General features: G+C 37.0%; 1 protein-coding gene across 1 annotated transcript; it reads right to left on the bottom strand.

Moving 5' to 3' along the window:
- Window positions 1-1,115: 1,115 nt before the first annotated feature.
- Window positions 1,116-23,161, bottom strand: mov10b.1 (Moloney leukemia virus 10b, tandem duplicate 1). Its single transcript, XM_052093777.1, has 22 exons — window positions 22,653-23,161; window positions 22,381-22,480; window positions 19,887-20,095; window positions 18,312-18,550; window positions 17,855-18,104; window positions 16,754-16,885; window positions 16,425-16,587; window positions 12,138-12,292; window positions 10,828-10,998; window positions 10,598-10,745; window positions 10,282-10,449; window positions 8,536-8,633; window positions 8,341-8,438; window positions 8,062-8,160; window positions 7,280-7,382; window positions 6,944-7,061; window positions 5,471-5,662; window positions 3,686-3,757; window positions 3,457-3,582; window positions 3,217-3,305; window positions 2,982-3,100; window positions 1,116-2,312 (listed from the first exon to the last, which is right to left on the bottom strand). The coding sequence occupies exons 1-22, from the start codon at window positions 22,805-22,807 to the stop codon at window positions 2,251-2,253; spliced, it is 3,066 nt and encodes a 1,021-aa protein (XP_051949737.1). The 5' UTR covers window positions 22,808-23,161; the 3' UTR covers window positions 1,116-2,250.
- Between the last annotated feature and the right edge of the window lie 788 nt (window positions 23,162-23,949).

Raw genomic sequence — 23,949 nt, 5'->3', positions numbered from 1 at the left:
TTGCTACACATACCGGTTTCGATCGGCTACTCTAGATGTAGAACATAGCTAGGCTAAATATAGAAAATTACTCCAAAAGTTTATCATCGATATCAAAACATATTTACGATAAATATTGATATAATTTTATCACCCAGCCATATCATTAAGTATAATTTTGACAAAAACTTGCCAGCTGTTTTAAGTCCACAAAAAACTTTCCACGTGCTGATTGCAAGATGCTAAAATATGGGACAAATCTCTCTCTCTCTCTCACACACACACACACACACACACACACACACACACACACACACACACACAGAGAGAGAGAGAGAGAGAGAGAGAGAGAGAGAGAGAGAGAGAGAGAGGGGGCTGTATACAAAAACATTAATAAAAGCACTAGGTTTAAATTGACGCAAACTCTAGTCAGCGCCTGCGATCCTATTGAGCTATGTTGCTACACAATGTTTGTGACAGTATAATATTAGCTTTCTTTGTGGGTTAATTAATGTGACTAACCTTTGAGAATGGGTTCGTGCTGAAGTTTCTGCTTTTGAGGTGGGTGCTATAATGTTTAACAGGACTCTTTTCACATTATGGGGTTTATAAGGAAATACATAATCGAATTATATGATAAGGGTCCAATCGATCATGACACATGGGTAAATGTGATACAGATGTAATAAAACCATACAAATAAAACACAAATCTTATTTTAATATATTAACTGTTACTAACTGTTATTAACTTAATTTTATGTCAAGTCAGGAATCGAGTCTGAAGTCTTCAAATGTGACTCGAGTGGGACTCCCTGCATGACCCATCATATTTCATTATATTTTATGGGAATAGTTGTTTCTTCTTATTTTTAATATCAGTTATGTACATTGGGGTGTTCTGTTTTATATTTGATGTAGTTTAGTTAATCTTTACTGCATAATTTAAATTTCACGTTACCCTGATTGTGTTTAGTGTTTGTGTCTCTAAATGTTTATTGGTCATTGCCACCATTGGTTAACATGTCATCATGTGCTCTTCAGTAATTCTATGGTGATTAACAATACCTTATAAAGTAAAAAGCAGATTAGTACAGTTTCAGAAGTTTAATATTTTTTTTACAGTGCCACCGTGGTCATGAAAATTACAACAGCTTTAAATGGTAAAATAAAGTTGTTTACATTTTTAATGTATTTTTTACATTACAAATTTTTTTTTTACAACCACAGCTGCCAGTTTTTATTTTATTTTTGTAAAAACAACAGGATATTTATTTTTAGTGTAAGTTTTTAGAAACTCATATTTACATATTGGGAAGTATGCGTTTGTTCATCAAAGCCTTGCAGTTCTTAATGTTACCTGTCAGATCAAAACACCTTACACTGTTTCATTAAGTCATTTGTTTCATTGTAAGAAGCTGTTACTTCACCTTCAGCCTTTACTAAACATGAATCACAATTACAAACGAAAAGACGATTATTTTAAACTGACTTTTCTGCAATTCTCCTTAAGTTGACTATTAATATGTCCCCAGCATTTGCATGGATTTGTGGTTTTACATGAGATTCTACATTATACAGCTGGTTTATGAGCCAAAAATAATGGGAATATCATTGTCAAAAATCTTTGTCATATATTACTATAGATAATAATTACTACTATGAATGAATAATAACAGTATAATACTAATAATAAATTCATAATTGGCTAGAAAGATCCCAGATGTAAAACAAACACTTTCCAAATGTCCAGGCAAACAAGCATACACAGAAAACAAACAAACAAAACCCATCCACACTGTATGAACAGCTCCTCAGTCAGTAATTACCAGTGTATAATATATAAATTACATTATTGCTTTTAGGTGAGACCAGCATGATTTAGCTGTCAGAAAACTTTTATTATTTTATTAAATTGCCACATTTTCAATGATTTCATGCAAAAAATAAAAAACATAATTTAATTTATGTATGACTGTATAAGTTACAATTAGGCACTTTATCATAAAAAAATTCTGATTTAATGACATTTTGTCCCATGTGCTCATATTCATTTCATATTCAGAGCAGATAAATGTATTTTCTGCAAATCACCTGATAAAACCTATATAATACTCTATCCCTGAGAGTAATGTAAAGCTAAGTAGAATAGCACAGATATCACTTCATTGGCTTTAAAAAATAATAATTTCATTAAGACTTTAAACTATTCCAGTCTAGCTTCAGCAGGGGAAAAGTTTGAGCTGTTTAATAAATGATCACACTTGTTTATTTAGTGCTCATGTCTCCACTCAGGACTCAGGTATTGCTGTACCACACTCTCCTCAGTTTCCACTAGGGGGAGAAAGAACATGACAGTGAGCATTTCATGACCTCAAGAAGGACAATTTCATTGCTGTTAAACCCACACCTTAATAAAACTATTGTTTTTTTTTTAATATTTAAAATAATCTGTGCCAGTGCTGCTGGTTGTGGTAGTTTTGAGAAAATGCTAAAAGTGATACAAGTATTGTATACTTGTATACTGTATTGCACTAAACTGTAATATACTGTACCATGCTTTGATAAACATCATGTGAATAAGTCTTTTAGATGCTTTGTCTATGACAGTATGCTCATTGCATCTACAGTTGAAAAAATATGAAGTAGCTTAAATGTAGCAAGCTACTATAGCTTGTAGTGTATCTTGCTACTTTCTCTGAAGTGTAGCTTTTAGCTTAGCTTAACTAGTTTTTCTGTTTAGTTGGTAGCTTAGCTGGCTACATTTTTGGACTAAATTGCTCAACACTGTTCCAAGGTATTTTAAAGCCTGTTAAATTGCATTTGATCCCAATAAAAAGCAATAACTAAATCTTTAGCAAACAGCTATAATTTTTCAACACAATCAGAAACAAGTTATAATGTATGGGTTAAAAAAACCCCAAGTTGTGTCAAGTTGTGTTGGTCCAAACATCTGTTACGACCAATCAGGTAAATGTGGGGGTTATTAAGAGCAGGTCTTACCATTTATCTCCCCGTGGATGTTAAGAGCAAGCAGACGCTCAACAACCTCCTCTGTTCCCTCTAAGCTGGAAATATCATATCCAGTATAACCACCATGCTCAGTGCAGTAATTAATAAACCTACAACACAAATGCAAGTGTCAAAGAGGTAAACATCAACTCGCAACAAATCCAGGATTCAGACCAAGAATTTCTTCTTTGCATTTCATAAATATATAAGTTGGAAGTGTGCATGCCTGCCCCAGTTTTCATCTGTCCGTAGAATGATGGGGTTTCCCACCATAATAAGTAGGGCTTTGGCTCTGGTCACCGCCACGTTGAATCTCTAGACAAGAGAGAGACAGATGGACAGACTACATCATGATCGGAACAATGCAAACAATGTAAAACAATGCAAAGATACCACAAACTCTACTATTATGTTTTTTGAAGTATTGTATGGTGTATATTCTACTGTGTGTTTTGTGAGACACTACCTTCTCATTCTTGAGAAATCCAATGTTGAATGTTTCGTCCAAATTGATATACTCCTTGCTGCTACGAACAGCTGATACTATTATCACTTTCCTCTCCTGGCCTTGAAATTCCTCCACGGAACCAACCTACACAACATACCACAGACATGCAATTGTTTAGTTGCCCTATCTTGACTTAGATGAGAAGCCATCCCAGAGTGTGGGAGTGTTTACATGGACTCAGACTGACCTTAAGCTCTTCAATGCCAATGCAGGATTTAAGGTCCTTCTGCATTTTGATGCCTTTTCTGATTTTCTCCACCTAGAATTTCAATCCCCACAGAGAGAAACATTATTACATACTGTAGAACATTACTCTTTGTATACCTCTAAATTCCATTGAAATGCTGATTCAACTGCAATTTTGGTAGTCTCACAGAGCCACATTTCACTATTAGCATAAAGTCTAGCACATAACTTTTTCTGACCAAAATCACCTGACATATGTAAATTGACTGACCACAATTAACTCTTTGCAAATGTGATGTTTAGGGCAGGTACACATGAAATCAGCATAATATTATCATTGATCAGCATGCAACAAAGCCCAATTAATGGCAGAGCAGTCTCTGTGAAAGGTTTAGCAAAAAACACTATACACTAATATGTGTAAATATTGTGTTCAGAATTTCTGACTGTCCAAAAGTAATATGTATGGAATATTTCATAAACATAACTCAGCAAACAAAGTGGGATAAAAAGTTGTGCTTGAGGAGATCTCATTTACTTGCTACATACTCTCTCAACCAAAAGATTCAATGCCATGAACCTTGGATTTGGAAAATCAAGTGACTAGTTCTTTCTCATAAGTGCCCATTGTAGCAGCTTGGTAAACAAAACTTTTTCCCAGACAGACAGATAAAAACTTTTGTGCCCTGTCACTAGAAGATGCATAGAAGCCAACCAATCAAATTGGAACGGCAATTATTGCAAGTTCTTGCCATTATGACAGCTTAAGACGCAGTCGCAGTCAGACGTGAAATTCTGAGGGTTAAATACAGTCAATTAAATGGGAATCCGCTAGGCTTGGGATCGATGCGTTTTTTACGCCTCGTTAATCGGAAGATGTTCCCAATGATTATCGATATATATCTATATAAAAAATCTATAAAAATCTGTGGTGCTGCAGAGCATAACTTGCATAATTTTCCATAAAATTTGACCCAAATCATCGTCAAAGGACAAAGATTATTTACTCTATCCATAAGTGGATTGCATATTGTGCATATGTATCTTTCATATTGCCTACACAATGTATTTTTGTGGTTTGACAGCTTGAATGAAAATTTTTCAAAGATTCATACAGAGAAATTGCATAATAATTTGTAATCATTCAGTTTCTGCACCAGTTTCATACACTAATCTGCAAACTCATCAACTGTGCCTTGCGACTTGCTTCTGTAAATGTAAATCACCCTCTTGTGGTCTCCCAATGTTATTATGAATCCGAACTGAGTGTATTGGAATGCATGCAAATTTGGCTTATATTTTGGCTAATGTTAATATATTGATGCCTCAAAAATGTATTGATAAAATAACATTCTAATCAATATATATGGATATATTATGACATGCCTATGTCCATGCGTTGGACTTCGGGTGGCAAAAAGATTTCCCCTAGCGGATTTCACACGGAGTTCCAGTTTGGTGAACTTTGACAGGAGAATTCACCACGCTGACCAATAAGAAGATGCTTGGTTTAGTCGTGTGGATGGTGCTTCGTAAATAGCTACACTTAATATTCACAATGGACAAGGATATAAGGCAAGTTTCTTTTTAACATCACTCTCACATAGTATATGCAAGTATAAATTTCAGCATTAAAAAGAGGCTGCTTGGAAATTAGCTTTGTGGTGGTTTCACGCACGCGCAACATCCGCCCACGCCTTCTTTGCCTGGAATATCGCCATGCAAAGGTAAATGTGACCACGCCTCACAACTGCTATTTTGGGGACTGCAAAAAATTTATTCTCACCTGTTTCCTGTAGGGGGCAATAATGCCTATTTCTTTGGGGGAGATTTTAGCAATGCCCTTCTTGGCTTGTGTCAGGAGCAGCTTCTTGAGGTAGTCGATGATGATGTCAATTTCAGAGGTGTTAAAAAAGGAAGGGCTATTTAACTCTCGGTCATCCTTCCCAATCACTCCATGGAAAATCACAGGAAATTGCTAAACATTTAAAAAAAATAAACAGAAACAGCATGTGTCATCTCTGGAAGGTACAAAAAAAAAAAAAAAAAACCATATACTATAATATGACTATTTGAAAACCAACAACAATTAAATACTTTATTATGACTATTTGAAAACAACAATAATTAAATACAAAGAAATACAATTAAATTCAGAGCTGCAGTAATCTGTTTCTAGCCTTCACATTCTAAGGCATGTTAATCAAAGATGACAGATGAAATGAGAGAAATGTTAATGAATAAAAATATACTTGTATTTAATTCAATACTGAAAAGTATAGATATAAATAGTCCAATCTAATTAAAATGTATTATTTTACTCATGTCTGCTATCTATGTTTATTCTTATTAGAGTATGACATTACTTTTGTTGCTAGAGATGTAAAAAGTACTGATATTTTGGTATTTAATAGTAAAATAAAAAAAGATACTGGTAGCGGTAGTACCGAGCACCAACTCAATTCGACACCATGTCTCACTGACACACAAATGCTTACAAATGCTTAAACATAAATTTGAAAAAAATTATACACAATTAATTAAGTTAAAATCGTGATATGCCCTAGTGTGATTATTAAACTGCAAAAATGTGCTTTCTTAGTGAGCATGTGCTGTGCGCTTCAAAGTGAATGTGTGGAGCCAGACGATCATACCCTAAAAACACATGAACATCATGCACTGTGCACTTTGTAGGAGCTGACAGAACATAGTGCTCAGTCATTGTGAAGCACACAATACATGTAGACTATATCAATATATAATTAAATTGTAGCATAATCACACTGGGCCATGTAGCAAGAAGAAATAAAAACTGGATTCAAAATAAAAGCTACAAGTGTGCAGTAAAATAAATTGCAATAGAAATATAATACTGTAATGTAAAACTTATTATTAATTATAATAAAAAAAAACAATGATAATAAGAATAAATTAATTATTATTATTATTAATAAGTAATAATAATAATAATGTTTAAGCAATATATTAAAAGCAATAGTGCTGTTGTACTGAATTAAAGTTTTCATCAATGTGTTAATTTATACTGTGATGCTCTGTTGTGCAGCAATTTATTTCATAAAGAAATAAAAACAATGGTGTGTTTTAGCCGAAATAAACTTTTTTATAAAAGACAACAAGACTTCTCTTTATAAGGATAATTTCCCCGACAATTTATAGCATGATAATGAACATAAATAAAAGAGATTGTATTGTCTTGATATTCTTGATCTGCACAGGTTTTATACTGTATGTCTCATACTTTTTTTGGCAGGTGCTCCCAGGTACAGTACTGGCTGGAGCTGATCAAATCTGCACATGCCACCAACTCCCCATCATAGAAAAGCTCATTAGGAACTTTCAGAATAGATGGATGAGACCTAAAGAAAGGGAGAAAAAGAGAGAGAAATGGGTATTAGATGTATATTTAATTAATTAAATGCAGTTCTACATATTAATTAATGACCTTCAGCCATACTGTATGTGTTGTTGAAAACACATCACTCAAGATATCAATCCTCAAAAGGATATAGAAATTCTGCAAGAGATATGATGTTCACAGTTCAGATCCAGTCTATCTACAAAATTAAAACTTAACCTGTAGTTCTGAAGCAGTTTGGTGACATAGCGGTTGTCATATCCTGTAGTACCTTTCTGATAAAGTTCATTCTGTGTCATCAGCCTCTCCAGCAATGAAAGGCCTACAGGAGAGAAGCACAAATCTTGAGTACAACACATTCATATGCATCAACATCCATATGGATTAATTCCAATTCACACTTCACATTTACAACGCAATATACCACAACGTTAAAAGGATATTTCACAAAAAAATAAATAATAAATTATAATTAATTTACCCACCTTCATTATGTTCCAAACCAGTATGATTTTCCTCTACAGGGAATTTTATAGAATGTCTTGTTCGCTGATTTACATACAATATTAGTTTATTGTGACTCACTGTAAAGCTTAAAGGACGCAAAAGTCATGAACATATGAACAATCTTCTCTCATAAACTCATGATCGCACAAAGCAGAGCTATGTTGGCACTATAGATGTCAAGTGCAACTGTATGAATTTCCACAAACGAGACATTCTTTAACCACCCCCCCACCCAACCAATTGTGTTCTACAGAAAAAGTCAACCAAGTTTGGAATAATATATGGCTCACCCTTAAATAATGAAATAATTTGTATTTTTGTGTGAACTATCCTGCACACATAATGATTACATTTCAACAATGTAATAAACAAGATATGCAATAAACTCTTAAAATGCTACAGTGGCTTTCATTACGTTTTAAAGAAAACATGAAAAAAGCCTCAAGTGTACAAAAGCACGAGTATGTGCACGTTTCTATGTTTATGTATCTCACCAAGTCTGTATTTAATGGCAAAAGGAGATCTCAGAATCGGCCCCAGCTGTTTGGGATCTCCGGCCAAAACAAGCTGTCCAGTCTCTGCATTCAGTAGTCCTACAATCACAGATACGCATCCATTCATACAATTCTACACACAGATGGATCTTAAAATTAAAGATCTGACAATATCTTTTGGGAAGATTTATCAGCACAACTGAGAGACCAGTGGAGAAGAATTCAGTGAGTTGAGAGTAGCTAATTTGTGTGTGTGACAGAGAAATAGAGGGCATCCACCTCCCACACTGATGACAGTCTCTGGCTCCACAGCATGTCCAGCCTCATCCACAAAGATATGAGAAAAATGACCCACAGGAAAACCTCCACTGACCAACCTAGCAAACACACACAAACCATTTTTTACATGTTAACAGCTGTGTGGGTGTGGGTGGGAGTCTGTGTGTACATAGGATATTTGTATAAGCCCTTTACCTTCCCGCAGTGACCAGAGTGCTGATCAGAATCTTGTAGGACATTAGATCCTCTTTACATGGAAAAACAATCATACCTCCCTCCACATTACTGTTGTTCTAAATACATACAAAACATGCACACAAATTCAGAATCAATAAAAAACTATGCATGGCCCATTCTCACAACAATTTACCATAAGTGTCTAAGTGACTTATTACTGCTATAATCAACAGTAAAATTCAGATGCTGAACATAAACACATTATTCAATATGTTTAAACTAGGGCTGGGAAATTCTGTTTCCTGCCTCCTCTCTTATTATTTTCTTGTATTATAATAATACATATTAATGAATGTAAAAATAGTTTTACTATAGTAATATTGTAGTAACCATGTTTATTGTCAATAAAATTAACAATGATGTAATATGTAATATGATGCTTATATAGTAACCATGTTTATTGTCAATAAAATTAACAATGATGTAATATGTAATATGATGCTTATATAGTAACCATGTTTATTGTCAATAAAATTAACAATGATGTAATATGTAATATGATGCTTATATAGTAACCATGTTTATTGTCAATAAAATTAACAATGATGTAATATGTAATATGATGCTTATATAGTAACCATGTTTAATTATGTGGTTTCTATAAATTTAATACAAAATATCATGGTGATACTATGGTTACTGTAGTAAAACCATGGTTATTTTGAAGTAAAGGAAGGTTAAGGTTAGGTTTAGGGGTAGTAGTTAGTGTCTGTGGGACTCTAAATAAACACAACAAACATGCTGCAGTGATGCCCCTATACTGTTAGTATTTAATTAGGGGTGCAAATAGTATCATATGGAGACTTCACCTGCAAGCAGTGAGACAGGTGTGGGAGAGATACGGGTAATCTGCCATATCTCTTTGCATAGAAGCACTTATTTAATGTCTACTGAACCAGTTTCAAAAACAAAACAATGCGAGAGAGAGATCAAACATGTGCGTGATAGATTGAACGGCAGCCAGAAAAATAATAGTTCTAAGATTTTAAACTTCAGCATTTAATTTGTTTTATATCCGTATGCATAGTGTCTAATAATGCATTGGCAATGTACACTTAAGGTAATCTTGCCAATAAAGCTTGATATTAGAATTTGTTGATTGAATTTGCACATTTCATCCTATTATTAAAAAAAGTCCATTGGAAAAACGTCAGAAGATTTTGCCCAACTTTTAATAACAGCTTGTCTACTGATTTTATGGTGTGCAATCATATACTTTGATCTAAGATTTATACCCATATATATGTCTAATTAACTCTATTTCACAATTATTTTAACATTAACATTTTAAAACAAATGATGACTAATGATAAGTTCTATGAGACAAAGTATAAAGTAAATAATAATTATGATTGAACTTCAAATTCTGTTTTAATGTACCAGGATTAATGTCAATTAATCACAGAAAACTTTGCAGTTAATTATTTAAATGTTTTTTAATTGATTCACAGCTCTAAATTAAACTGTTTAATGTGTTATTTAGCAAATGTCTCAATTAGCCTTTATTTGCATGCCCCCATTCATAACCACTACACATTATACAGTATAACCAGGTAATGAGTTATACTGTATAAAGTAATAGTAATCTACCATAATGTAGCTATTGGTTTTTTTTTCCTTCATTATGTAATATTAATTGAATTTAAATAAAATTGAAACAAACCTTTAATTAGTTACTAAACAGAAAATGTAACAAACACTAACCAAGAGAGCTGCAGAGATGTCTTTTGGATTGCGTGAACTAGCATAAAGTCGGTAGATTTTCCGTGCGTCAACATGTTGGCTGCTTATCAGTTTTTCACACAGTTGATCAGCCGCACTGTTAGAGGGAGCACATGCTAGGATATAGGCACCAGATACATTCGCCTCCACCTGAGAGGGGAAAGAAAGGGAAATTTGTTTTTTTGAATTGCAATGTCTGTTCTACTTTTAAATTGTGACTTATGACATTTTGCATATAGGCACAATGAGATGGTGATTTGCATGCAGGTGTGTCTGTGTGTGTGACAACCAGCTTCACCTGTTTGATTGCCTCCACTATTGTGACAGTTTTACCAGTGCCAGGAGGTCCAAACACCAAGTATGGTGCAGGTTTGGATGTACCAGCCACAATGTTACATACTGCAGTTTTCTGCTCAATATTCTTGTCCAGCTTTATATCGAAGAGTCTATAAACACAGACACAAATCCTCTGAAATAATCCATAATGTTTCAATAAAAATATGATGTAGTAGCATAGCCTTTACTGACCTCAAGGAAGGAGGAGACACATGGACACTCATTGAGCCCACAGGGAAAAGCACACAAGCCAGGTTGTGCTGGACCGCCATATGTACTGCTCGATGTTGCAGTTTTACTGGGAGACGGTTAACCGTAAACTCCACACGGAATTTCATTTGATCTATGAAATTGTCAAGCAGCCTTGCAGCACAAAAAAGCATCACACACACACACACACACACACACACACACACACACACCCACACACATTATACCACATTAAAGTGGTAAAAATCAGTCATAAACAAAAACTGCTATTTCTTTTCTTTTTACTGCTGATGAAGATTTAAAGATGTGAGTCTTATTTATGGAGCCAGTATATGCTCACTGAACACTTTATTAGGAACACTATGGTCCTAATGCTACCCCTGACATCTTCTGCTGTTGTAGCCCATCCACCTCAAGGTACCACGTGTTGTGCATTCTGAGATGCTATTCTGCTCACAATTGTACAGAGTGGTTATCTTATTTACTGTAGCCTTTCTGTCAGTTTGGACCAGTCTCCATTGATCTCTCTCATCAACAAGGCGTTTCCGTCTGCTGAAACTCACTGGATGTTTTTTGTTTTTGGCACCATTTTGAGTAATCTCTAGAGACTGTAGTGGTGAAAATCCCAAGAGTTTAGCAGTTAGAGAAATACTCAAACAAGGCCATCTTGCACTAACAATCATGCCACGGACCACAGTCGAAATTGCTGAGATTAAATTTTTTCCCAATTTTGATGGTTGATGTGAACATTAACTGAAGCTCCTGATCCATTTCTGCATGATTTTGTGCATTGCACAGCTGCCACATGATTGACTGATTAGATAATCGCATGAATGAGTAGGTGTACAGGTGTTCCTATTAAACTGCTCAGTGAGTGTAAATTCAGCACAGGTTGCGCAAAACCTTTTATGCTGAAATGTAGAGTAGGCATAAATATGTAAACACTCTATACATATATACATGTATATAAACTGAAATGATGAGGGTATATAAACTGAAATATTATTAAATCAATTTGCCTCTAAAACATGCATGTTTATACTGTACTAAATGTACTATACATATAATATACAAGATATTTAATTAAAGATTTTGCAACCATGAACTGTTAATAAGTTGTTTTTTTGTTGTTTTGCTACACTTTATTACATTTGCAATCCATAGCTAATAATATGACCACAAATTTGATAATTTTAAGATTATTTGCCCAAACATGGCCTTGTGTCTTATTACTTCACATCTAAAATTTAAAATGCTTGTGCTCTAAGCAGTTTTTTAATTGTACTTCATACCTGTTGGAGAAGCCAAGTTTAACCTGATCCAGTTCCACTCTGTGGACGTAGCCCTTGTATTTTGTTACAGTTGAGAAATGGACCTCCTCACTCTTGGTGAGAAGCAGGTGATCTCCCCTCAGGACTGACGGCCTGTTCTCCGAAACACCAGGGACCTTTACCAATATATACCATATATAAATATATATATATATAGACCTCAAAACTGTCTCATATAGACACACTATGGCCAGAAGTATGTGAACAGCCCATTCTAATGATCTGGTATGGCTATTTCAGTAAAAAGTTATTGATAACTGGGGTTATTCGATTCATTTTTAGAAGTTTTATATAAGTCTGAAAGAATCAGTAACATGGCTGATTTGGATGGAATTAAATCCACAGATTTAAAGCTCTGGCAGTTCTTACCATTGTTGGGTGTAATGCATTATAATGTAATGTGTTACTCTAGTTAAATTACATTTCCCTTGAAAAAGTAAAGTAAGGGATTACTCTTAATTTATTTGTAATTTAATTAACGATACTTATGATGTACTTCCATAACATATTGTATAGACAATTCTATATAAAACATTATTGAATTGAAAATCTAAATTTAATGTTAGGGATGTCGCGATTACCCAATTTCACAATTAACTGTGATTAAAATGGTCACGGTTATTAAACCGTAAGAATTTGTAAGCTACAGCTAAAAACCGGAAATTGTCTATTTAACAAAAATCTACTGAAAATAAGTATTTCTGTGTGGGTCTAACTACTTACACCACGCGTGTGTCCTGCCCTCTGCCTGGCTTCTCTGTGAGGCTGTTACTATGGTGATTGTCAATGTAAGGTGGGGCACGTGCAGAATGTAAACTTTCAGCGAACGTGAAACTCTCAAAATGAAAAATTGTAACAACGTGAACTCCCGGAAATGTATCCACAGAAGAAGCTAATTAAATGGAAGCATTTTGTCTATCTAAAATATGACACAGGAGTTGTTGAAGACAGGTACACAGTATGCAAAACGTGCAGATGAAAAGATATGTTCCAGCACCTGAGGGATCACTATCAAGAGATTCATACCCAGATGAAGGTAATCATTTTACAAACACAGTAAATATTATATGTAGTGTACTACTTACCTTTTGGTAAAGTCAAACTCTGTCAAAGTCTGTCCGTCAGTCAGATTTTTTCTTCGGAGCCGAGCGGTTATGCAGCAGCAAGCTGAAGTTCACTACCGTTCCACTCACCTCTGTTGGCAGAGCACTGCCGTTGGATCTACGGCGCGTTACCAACAGCTTTCTCCTTCTCTGCACGCTGTGCAGTCCACGCCCCTGGGCGCTTCTGTCTAAAATAGTGCTTAATACTAAAAGAGTATTTTCCCCTCTAAAAGAGTTTGTTTTCAGGACGCATCTTTTTAAAGATGCCCTTCTGCCTCTGTGTAGTTCCAGGATGTGGTCGATATCTCTTCAAGACTGATGGTCATAGACGCTGCCTTGTGTGTCTGGGTAGCGATCACACTGAGGCAGCGTTTGTGGATGGTTCATGTACTCACTGCGAAAACATGACAGAGATGGCAGAGTTGCGGTCACAGCTCACCCAGATTTCTCAAGGTGAATGCCACTTCAGCCACCCCCGCATTGCTCCTTCTTCCCATGGGATTGGAGGCGATTTGGGGATGACAGTGGGCCCGGTTTCACCGGGTAAATCCCCACGAACCATCTACCCCCCTGCACGCCCGCTTGCTTCTGTCCGGGCTCGAGGTGAGTCGCCTCACGGCCAGCCCACGTTCTCCCTTGAGCCCCCGGAGTTGGATGATGACATCGCTGCTGCATCGGAGAGCGTCTGACTCAACTATGCTGCCACCTTTGGGTCAGCCCGCCCAGTCTGGGGCTGACGCGCAGATGGCCACCCTCGTGGTCCAGGAACGGCACCTTTGGCTAAACATGGTCTAGCTGCTCGATGTTGACAAGGCCCGCTTTCTCAACGCCCCCATCTCCAAGCTTGGTCTCTTCGGTGACACCATCAACAACTTCGCCCAGCCATTTTTGGCAGTAAATAGGCAGATGGAAGCTATCTCACACATCATGCCGCGGTGCCGCCCCAGCGCAGCCCGCGCCCTGTCTGCCCGCCGAGGGCATCCACCTGCGTCCAAGCAACAGACAGCTCCACCTCAACCGGGGCCCAGCTCTTAGCCCCAGCGTCAAGCGCCCCGCAGGCGGCGTATACCCCGTCTCCAGGACCCCCTCTAGGAAAGCTCCTGAGATGGAAGACCTGGGCAGTCAGATGTTCGCTCAGGAGCTGGTATACGGACCACTCCGTCCCCCGGTGGAGAGCTGGCAGGAAAATCTTCATTTTCCTTATTTTATTTTGCCACACCCCCTTTGGGCTGTGGTACCCACACTGTCAATAAAAGAGCGATTTCAGCCAGTGCGTGTCGTTCTCACAGCACCCCGGCATCAAAATCCTACAGTCCCAGTTCCCTGGACAGTTACCTCGCATCTGGACCCGCGACTGCCCATCCCAGGCAGGCCAGCGCTGACGAGTTCCAAAGACACCTCTCCAGGACCTCCTACGGGCCGCAAGTGCTCTGTATTGGGGTAGGGCTCCACAGGACTAATTCTCTCTTCAGGCAACTCCCAGTGATGTATTTTCCATGGTACGGTCCCCCTGTCGGTGGACCCGCGTCTCCCTTGGGCAGTCCCTCTGCCCTGGTCACACGTGTGGCTTGACAACCCGTGTGACGTATTGGCCACATGTCACCTCCCCCCAGTCTGTGCAGGATGTGGTCTCCGCATCACCTCCCCCTGAAAAAATACGAATGGGAAAGATTGCCTTCCCCGGCGCATTTCATAGCGTTAAGATAGCCCCAGCCGCTTTATGCTCTATGACGAGAAACATAGAGAGACCGCGGCTGACTGGCTTACTCCCAGGATAGTCATGTCGCCGGTTCCCCCCTTAGAGGTGCAAGGAACCTAATAACTGTATGTGATACCTTTTCTGGGGGCGTTGGGGAGGGTTACGTGTGGCCGATACAGTTGCTTCTAGCACGCAGTAGCTTGCTTGCACCTGTGTCAACAGTTCACGTAACATGGTGTAGTGCATGGCGCTTTTAAATGGGACCCCTTATGTCACTACATTCGACACAACGTTGAGTGAGTAACAGAAGGGGAATGTCATGGTTACTGTTGGAGGGAACGAGACATTGTGTACCCCTTGCCACGACACTAGACCTACCACTGTAAACGGCCGTACCTTATTCTCAGCTCCTCAGTGCAAATACCTGACTGACAGACGCACGCCGCTTCCCTTTATACTCATATGTCCGGGGGCGGGACAATTCTGTCTGCCATTTTCTCATTGGCCTTTTCTCATGTTCAGAGGTATGCAAGGCTCTCAAGAAAGACCCCTTGAGTCACTACATTCGACACAATGTATCGTTCCCTCCATCAGGGAACGGAGGTTACAACAGTAACCATGACTATATGTTTGTGGAGGTTTTATTGTTGCATAATAGGTATATTTGCAGATAATCTGAAAAATCGTGAAATTGTGATTTTTTTTGTCAGACAATAATTGTACCATCAAACATTTACATCGTGACATCCCTATTTAACATCTAATTATAACATTTGTTTTCAAATTCAACACGGGCCCATTAAATGCATTGGCAATATGCCTGTGCGCGTGAGCTCGTGCCACTATGTGAGAAATCGCTCAAGTGAAAATATACGAGTGGCTATTTTACTAAATGGAAATATACCCATTACTACGAGTAATGTACTAAGGCACTTGACACAGCAACATCGATATAAACTTTTGAGAGATCACAGGGGCTGTTCACACCCAACGTATTTTTGCGAAAGTCTGCACAGTGTTTTAATTGTTTTCTGACTTAATTGTGTCTTGCTGTTTCTTTCGAGTCTTGTGCAGGACAGACACATTTTAGACACTGTGTCAAGTTAAAAACCTTGAGACACCTGCGTTCCGTTTCATTTGTTGCTTGGAGAAGAAATTATAAAAATAGTTATTGATTTTTATTAACCATTTAGGAACAGTTTATTGTTTATTTACAGTTTATTTTATTGTCAATCTTGCCAAAGATGAAATGGGTTTTTAGAAATGTAATGCAATAAGTAATTTAATTACTTTTCAGACAAAGTAATTCTTAAAGTAATCCCATTACAATTTAGAAGATGTAATTAGTTACATTCAATACACCATTGAACCTTTACCTCACTAGGCCTCTCCATATAAAACTAATAACAAAATCACATGCTTTTAGACAATAACAATGTCACTCACCTCTAAGATCAGTAGTCGTTTGTTTTCATGGTCCCTCACAATGGAGACATCATTTTTGTTATACCTTCTGATGTCCAGATGCATCTGATCCTCCTCCAAGTGCAGAAGTAAATCAAAGCGTTTTGCATAGTTCTGAAAATCCAGATCACTCTCCAGTAGTGTTCTAAACGCACAAAGATGAAAAAAAAATTGTTAAAATGGCTTTTAAAATTCAGGTTCATGCAGTGAGGTGACTCTGGACCATCCCAACCACCATTAGTGTACATAGCAATGACCAATTACAGGTCTCAGATCAGTTCAAGGCACAATTGACACTAGAGATCACTAACCGCAGTTCCTTGTGCTTTACTTGTGTGAAGGGAGAGCAGTTGCCTTTCAGAACCTCAGCCAGCTCAGAGATATAGAAGGGACGAGAGTATGTCTCCAGAGGCACCACAAATTTCAAAAAGTTTCGAGTGGAACTACAAGTTAGAGAAGCATAAAGACAGACACACAAGACTGACCATAAGCACACATTAACATATTTTAGCTTTGCCTGAATGATATGGAGTACAGAGATTGCTGAGAAGTTACACTAACTCAAATTTAAAGAATTAGTTTAAACAAAAATTAATCAATTATTCACCCTCATGTTGCTCCAAACACATAGAACTTTCTTTTTCCTGTAGAACACAATAGAAGCAATTTTGAATAATATTTCAGTTACAATAAATGCTTTTGACTGAAGCTTTCAAGCTTCAAAAAGGATGCAAAAGCATCATAAAAGTACCATAAACATGTTCTTTTAAGCCTTCTGGAGCCATACAAAACAATATCTTAGTGTGACTAAAAATACAGAAAATATACCTTCTTAAGTTGTTTTTCACTGAAAATCTTAACATCTGCTCTAGCTCTCCTGGGAAAGTTAATGAGAGAAATAGCAATGGCAGATTCATAAATAAAACATTCTTTTGAGTCAGATCTTTTCATTGAATCGGTTGAGTTCATAAAACTGGACTGAATGATTCAAGAATAAACCAGACAAGTCGAGTTCAATGAGTTTAACTCAGTAACCCAAGTCACAGTGGTTAACGGCTCACTAGGCTAGAGTGGAATATTATCAGTGAATAATTACTTACATTTTAGTCTATTCCTTAGATTTGTAACATAACACATGATTAGTATGAACTACTTTTATAATGCTTTTTGGTGCTTTTGTGTGCTTTTTCAAGCTCGAAAGCTCCATTCATTGTCATGGCATAGAAAAAAACAGTCAGTACATTATTACAAATGTTGTGTTCTATGGAAGAAAGAAAGTGAAAAAAATGCATGCAGGCTTTGCAACAACATGAGGGTAAGTACATGATGACAGAATTAAAAATTTTTTGGGTGAACCTTTACTTTAAATGAATTAAAGAAAAATAAAAAAAATAAAGAATATTATCTCTCACCTTTCAGGTGGAAAGCCCTCATCCACATTGCATCTCACTGGTTCATAGGTCTCAAGCCTCAGAGGTTTGTATGGTTCTTTGGGGCCCAGAAGAGCTGCAAGCTCAGTCCTGTGTACTGCCTCAATGAAGCGCACAATATGGTAGGGAGAGGTGGAGGGATGGATGTTTTCTTTGAACTCAAATGCCAGAGTGGCCGAATAAACTCCCACATGATCTAATTTGAGCTTCATGGTCACCTCGTACGATCCACCTTATCCAAAAATAAAGGTTCAAAGGATGAATTCAATTCAAAGGATATGTTTTTGAATGAATCTTTGTTGAAAGTAATAAGTGTACACGTTATAAAATCAGATGTGAACTTTCAATCAATATTGACAGTGAATCAATATGAATCAATATGAAAAGTTTCTTCACTGTGCACCAAATTCTCCAGTAATTTGGTATTGTCTGCACTCACATGGTTCAAGGCAGAATGGATTGTTGCGTGTGACTTTATTGCTGTCTTCCAGAGTGAAACACTGAAGCCAGTGGAGAGCGGTGTAATAGGTGAAATACACAGCCTTTTGTCCCGTGTTCTCCACAATCAACTTCAGCTCAGAAACCTCTGCATTGTCCACAAAGATCTGAATCTTGCCGTCTTCCATCTTCATTTTGGAGTACACTCGTACTCCACATTTATCAGCTATAAACTCAGACCTGGGAAAGAGAAAGGTTCACATTTTGTAATCAAATAAAAGTAGATTAAAGACCACTAAAATCCTTGTTACAACACCACTATCAAAATTTACAACACCTACACATTGCAAGCATCTATCTAAAAATATCTCAGAATAAAAAAAGATAAACATATCATCAGAAAGGATCCGACATTTACTTAGTCTCTTATCTAGTCTCAGGATAAACGTTACTATAACTACATTTTGCAAACTGAGTTTTACGCATCGTGTTCTATATTTCGCTGCAGTTTCCTGGTGAAATGAATACTAGAGGCACTATTACCAAGGCTCAGGCCCATGTTGCATTTGCTTTTAGCACACTATCGGTTAGGTTTAGGTGTTGGTTAAGGCAGGGCCATAACCATAATATACTTTGAGGGGGACATGTCCCCCAATAATCATATATGGCCAACTGTCACCCCCAATAATTGATATCTTTATTTATTTACTGCAGTCCATTAACTATCTAATTATCATTTAGATGTTGCAGGGATTACATAATGGTTAAAAAAGTGTGAATCTAGTTGTTCCTGAGACACGCATCAGCCCACTCATCAGTTCAGGTTATGAGTGTAAGTATCTAACTAAACATGTAATATTTGCCCAAGATTTTACGTTGAAATGTTGAACTGACCGACAGTCATTTCCATGGATGCAACCTAATCACCTTTTGGCAAAATGTGTCATTTTAAATTGATAATATGTTTTAGGTTAGGGAGGTATGTTTTACTCATTAAAACCACCATCTAACATTCACCTTAAAAACCTTGTCTGGTTACGACACCATTTTACCCGCATTAGAGCACACCTCGCAGAACAATTCACTGGGAAACTGCAGCCAAACGTGTAATGAAGCGCTTAATTTCCTTTTGCAAAAATTTTGCCATGTTCACAAAATTTTCATGAGATCAGGCTGTATAAACCTAGCCTAAATATATATATATATTACAATAGCCATGTATATAAAGTATTTGAGCACTCAAGAAACACTTAAATATGTATGAATGTCATTGCATAAGATGATAAACTATAAACCATGCAGCATGTATTTTGAAAGAAAACATAGCACAAGCAATAAATACAATTATAAAATAATAGATATGCTTATCAAAATTAAGACTAAATCTACACTTTCTGGTTATCAAACATTGTGAACTTGAGGGCTGAACTGACTTTAGAGCACATAGACTAAAAATTACCTTGGGGTCAATAAGTAACTCCAAAATTGTGAAGAAAAATAAAGTTAGTTCTGACAAAAGTTCTTCCATCATTTGTTTGCAGATACCACTTGGTCAAAGTGTATGAAACCAGCTCACCTGTCTTTACTGTTTAGTCGGTGTAGGATGTCTTTTGCCAGTTTCCTCCTTTCTATGACTCCACTCTCTGGTCCTGGAACGGAAGGTGGGTCAGAGGCCTCCTGGTAACTAGCGGATGGTGGTGAGCCACCATTACTCAGACTGGGAGTGGCTTGATTTATCTGTCTACGAGAAGGACTAAACCACTGATCGTGCAACCTCACCCGGACCTGGATGTGCCCCAATAGGAAAATGTTCAGTTTCTGCCCATATCATCTACACTGAGCCACACCAACACAAGCCCATATTTACTATATGACAAGGCTGACTGATTGTGTCTGACAGTAGGTTTATAAATTCCTCTGATCAAATTTTTAACATTTCCTTAACATTTATCTGTTTAGGCAACTGTGTCAAGGAAATATAAGAACACATGACACACACATGTTCTTGGAACTCTTTACTCTTGTTCTGTGCTCATACAGGTTCAGGTGATAAGTGTTTTCATACAGCTTCCAAAATGCATAAACTGCCTAATCTTTATAATAATTCCATTTGTTTAATATATTGGTGTATGTTGTGTCTTTCTCTGCTTCTGAAATTATCTATCCTTTCTTCAAGGTGTGCATTCTTTAGAGATGAAAAGCATGACTCCTTACTCATGAGACACCAATGACCAGGCACGGATTAACGCACAGGCTTGCATAGGCTGCAGCCTAGGGGTCCCACGTTTAAATTTACTTCAGCGTGAACAAAAAAAGACCCTCATTGACCCATAAGAAACATTTAAAAAAATAAGCAAGGTTATTGGATAGATGTGACATGGGTTTAGTGTATTGTACAGTGGTTTGTGTCTCAGTAATGATGTTGTGATTTTGCCTCAGTAAAACAGGGTGTTCTGCACTGATGCAGATGCTGTAGCCTACCTGTTGGTTTATAAAGCTAAAAGCGGTTACCAGCTTGCAGTTGAACTGTGAATGCAGGGAATTCTGTTTCTTTGCTGTTTACAGTTACATATTTCCTTTGTAATTTTTTTAATGTTTTGTGGCTCTGGTGTCATAGGGTAATATCTGGTATTCTTTCCACTTACATCTCTGTTGATGTTAGTTTTGGTTGTAGTGCCGGTGTTTCTTGATCATAATTAAAGGGCTGCTTCCAAGCACTGGGCCTTGTGCTTAATTGTATTTGTGTTTTCTTTGCAATGTTCAATGTCTCATTTTACCTATGTTGTGTAGTGGTAATTTTCTTACTGTGGTGGTCCACCACTTTAAGGAATGTAGAGGAAACACTGTAGTATTGGCTCAATGTGTGTCTCGATGTGTGTGTGTGTGCCAGTTCACCTTACTATTTGCGTGTGGACCATGTATGGCACTAAATACATTTTTCCAGTACAGCATAATGATTAAGTGGGGCCTCACACAAAGAGCAGCCTAGGGGCCCCTGACCACCTTAATTCGCCTCTGCCAATGACCTTCTCTGCCTTGGCAGATTTGTGTGTTTTCTCTCTCACTATCTCTCTCTGTCTTCTTCTCAAATGTATCATCAACAGTCAGCAGACATGGTGACTCACAGGAAACTTTATGCCTAGAGTAATTCTTACTTAACCCTAACTCTAATCCAAACTATTAATTGTTGCCAAAGGTTTGCTGCAGTTTACTACTAACGGTGAAGTGCAGCAAACTTCTGGCAATAATTTGCGGCAAATCACAAGCTCAGTTGCATGTGAAAATAATGTGTGGGAAATTTGTGGCAAGTTTGCCAGAATTCTAGATTTTTGTAAGGGATGCGGGTAGAACAAGAGTGTCACATTATGATAAGTAAAATGTCATGTTTTGAGTTGACCAATAACTGTTGGGTTTTCTATTCGCTGGGGTTAATTCACCCTCATACCACTCCAGTTTCTTGTTTCCTTGTCTGATCTCTACAATAATTTTGAAATTGTAAAGAATTTTAAGTTTTCCATAAATTTGACTCACTTCGATGTTTACTTTTTATGTTCTCTGCAGATATGCACTGTATAAAAAAGTGATGTAGAAAGTACACTCGTGACAAATCGTTCAATACAAGTGCCATAAAATGTAGCGAAGACATGAATCTCATGATAACTGCATATATACAGTTGTATAACATCTGCTGTGTGGTTGTGATGACTCATGATGACATATTTAATTAGCCTGTGTCAACAGCTGATCAGAAAAACACTAAATCACCTCTGATCCTAAGTTTCTTTTTGATGGAAATAAAAGTATAACTACTCTTCGGGTGATCAAATACATCAATAAATGTATTTGCTCTATCTGAAAACAATGTATCTCAGCATGAACATTTACAAACCTTCACAAAAACTGCAGATAAACTTTCATAAAACCCCAACAGTAGGCTACACTTATCAAGACCCATCTGTGTGTCACAAAAGCCTCCCTTTTCCATACAAGCCTTTAAGCATACTGACCAAACTGAGCGTCAGCCATTACAGATCAGCAAGACTGTGGGAAATAAAGAGGATGTTTCTTACATTATTGTTAAAGTAAACATGTCCTGATCTGATGCGCGCCTTGTTGCCTTTTTTCAATGCAAAGAGCACTGTAGAGAAGTTTGGGTCTTTAACTCCATCCCTGTGAAAAGAAATGTAATTATAAATGCATATCGATGCAATTAATCTTCCCTTTCTAGGTTGTCTGTTGTAAATATCTAGTGTCAGTGTTAACTGGGATAACATATATAAGCAATACTGCTGACATTAACATACAGTTAAAATGTAAAAACCTAAAACTAGGAAATGTTCACCTGTCTCGAAACTCTAGATTGTAGATGTCTTTCAGTGTGGATCTGTCAGTGATAGATCTCCTGTTTGTTTCCTCCAGCAGTTCTATGAAGTCAAATCCAACCGCGCGCACATCGGCCCAAGAGAGCCGATTCTTTCTGTTTCTTCTTCTGCTCATGCTGTTTGACAGGAACCGGGAACTATGTGCTGGTTTACACAATGCAGCTCAGGGTTGACCCACACAAACTTATTGGACGTGTTCACTGCTCACGGCTCGCCAGTGGACATGTAGGTACCGTCAGCTGTTTCTGCGAAAGCGATAGAGAATGGAGGAAACGAAACAGGAAGTATTAAGATAGGCTTACTCTATTCGATTAAAACAAATAATTACATTCACATTTACATCTATAAAGTATAGAAAATATGTATGACATGCTGACTACAAGGCACTAAACGTGTAAAATAAGACTAAATGTGAATAGAATAAACTGAGGTAAAAAGCTTGCCCCCTGTGTATCAGAGAGATTATCGCTCCTTGTTCCACACCGAAAAAGGCAGACGGTATATGGCAAGCCATTTTAACATGTATTCCTTCAAACTTACCATTATCTATTTTGATGTTACTTGAACTTATTTTTAGTGACTACTATTCCATTAGATACTATTACTTATTCATTAGTTACTAGTACATATTGAACTACTTATTTAACAAGTACTAGTATTCATTAAGCATTAGTATTTATTCATTAGATAGTAGTTCTTATTCAATAGACACTAGTACTTATTCATTAGATACTAGTACTTATTCAAATAATGACTAGTATCTATTTAAATGTTACTATCCCAGAAAATGTATTAATGACTAGTAACTATTTAGCCCACAGATATCCCAAACTTAATAGGTACTAGAACTATTTCTAGAGCACATTTGCATGCTACACAAATAGTATGTTGAATATAAATGCAATGTCACTCACTTTACACCCAGTGTGCCTACTGACACTTAGTGGTACAAAACTGAAACATCATTGTTGCTGAATGGACAATTAATGGCACAGACATTACAGAACTGCAGAGCAGCATGATGAAATAAATAAATTAAATGAAAAAAGGTGTCATGTTTTTCCTGTATATCCCACACATACTTCAGTAATACAATACATGACTAAATCAATTATAAACGGCAGTTGTAGTCAGTTACTTTATATTTCTATTGTAGATTGTCTTATTTTTTAATCCATGATGACACATTTATTTAAAGATTATGTGCAATGAGTTAAAGTAAATTATACTTTATCTGATGAGTAGAGCAACACACTA

The sequence above is a fragment of the Xyrauchen texanus genome, chromosome 27 (genome assembly GCF_025860055.1).
Source record: "Xyrauchen texanus isolate HMW12.3.18 chromosome 27, RBS_HiC_50CHRs, whole genome shotgun sequence".
Classification (NCBI taxonomy): domain Eukaryota; kingdom Metazoa; phylum Chordata; class Actinopteri; order Cypriniformes; family Catostomidae; genus Xyrauchen; species Xyrauchen texanus.
This window is presented reverse-complemented; position numbering and strand designations above follow the sequence as displayed.

Excerpts from the sequence above, each read along its gene's own strand:
- mov10b.1 (XM_052093777.1), bottom strand. The coding sequence starts at position 22,807 with ATGAGCAGAAGAAGAAACAGAAAGAATCGGCTCTCTTGGGCCGATGTG. Across the intron at positions 10,746-10,827 it reads GTGTCTCCTCCTTCCTTGAG|ACTCTTCGATATAAAGCTGG; the intron begins GTCAGTAAAGGC and ends CTGTGTTTATAG. Across the intron at positions 5,663-6,943 it reads GGGAGCACCTGCCAAAAAAA|CAATTTCCTGTGATTTTCCA; the intron begins GTATGAGACATA and ends TTAAATGTTTAG.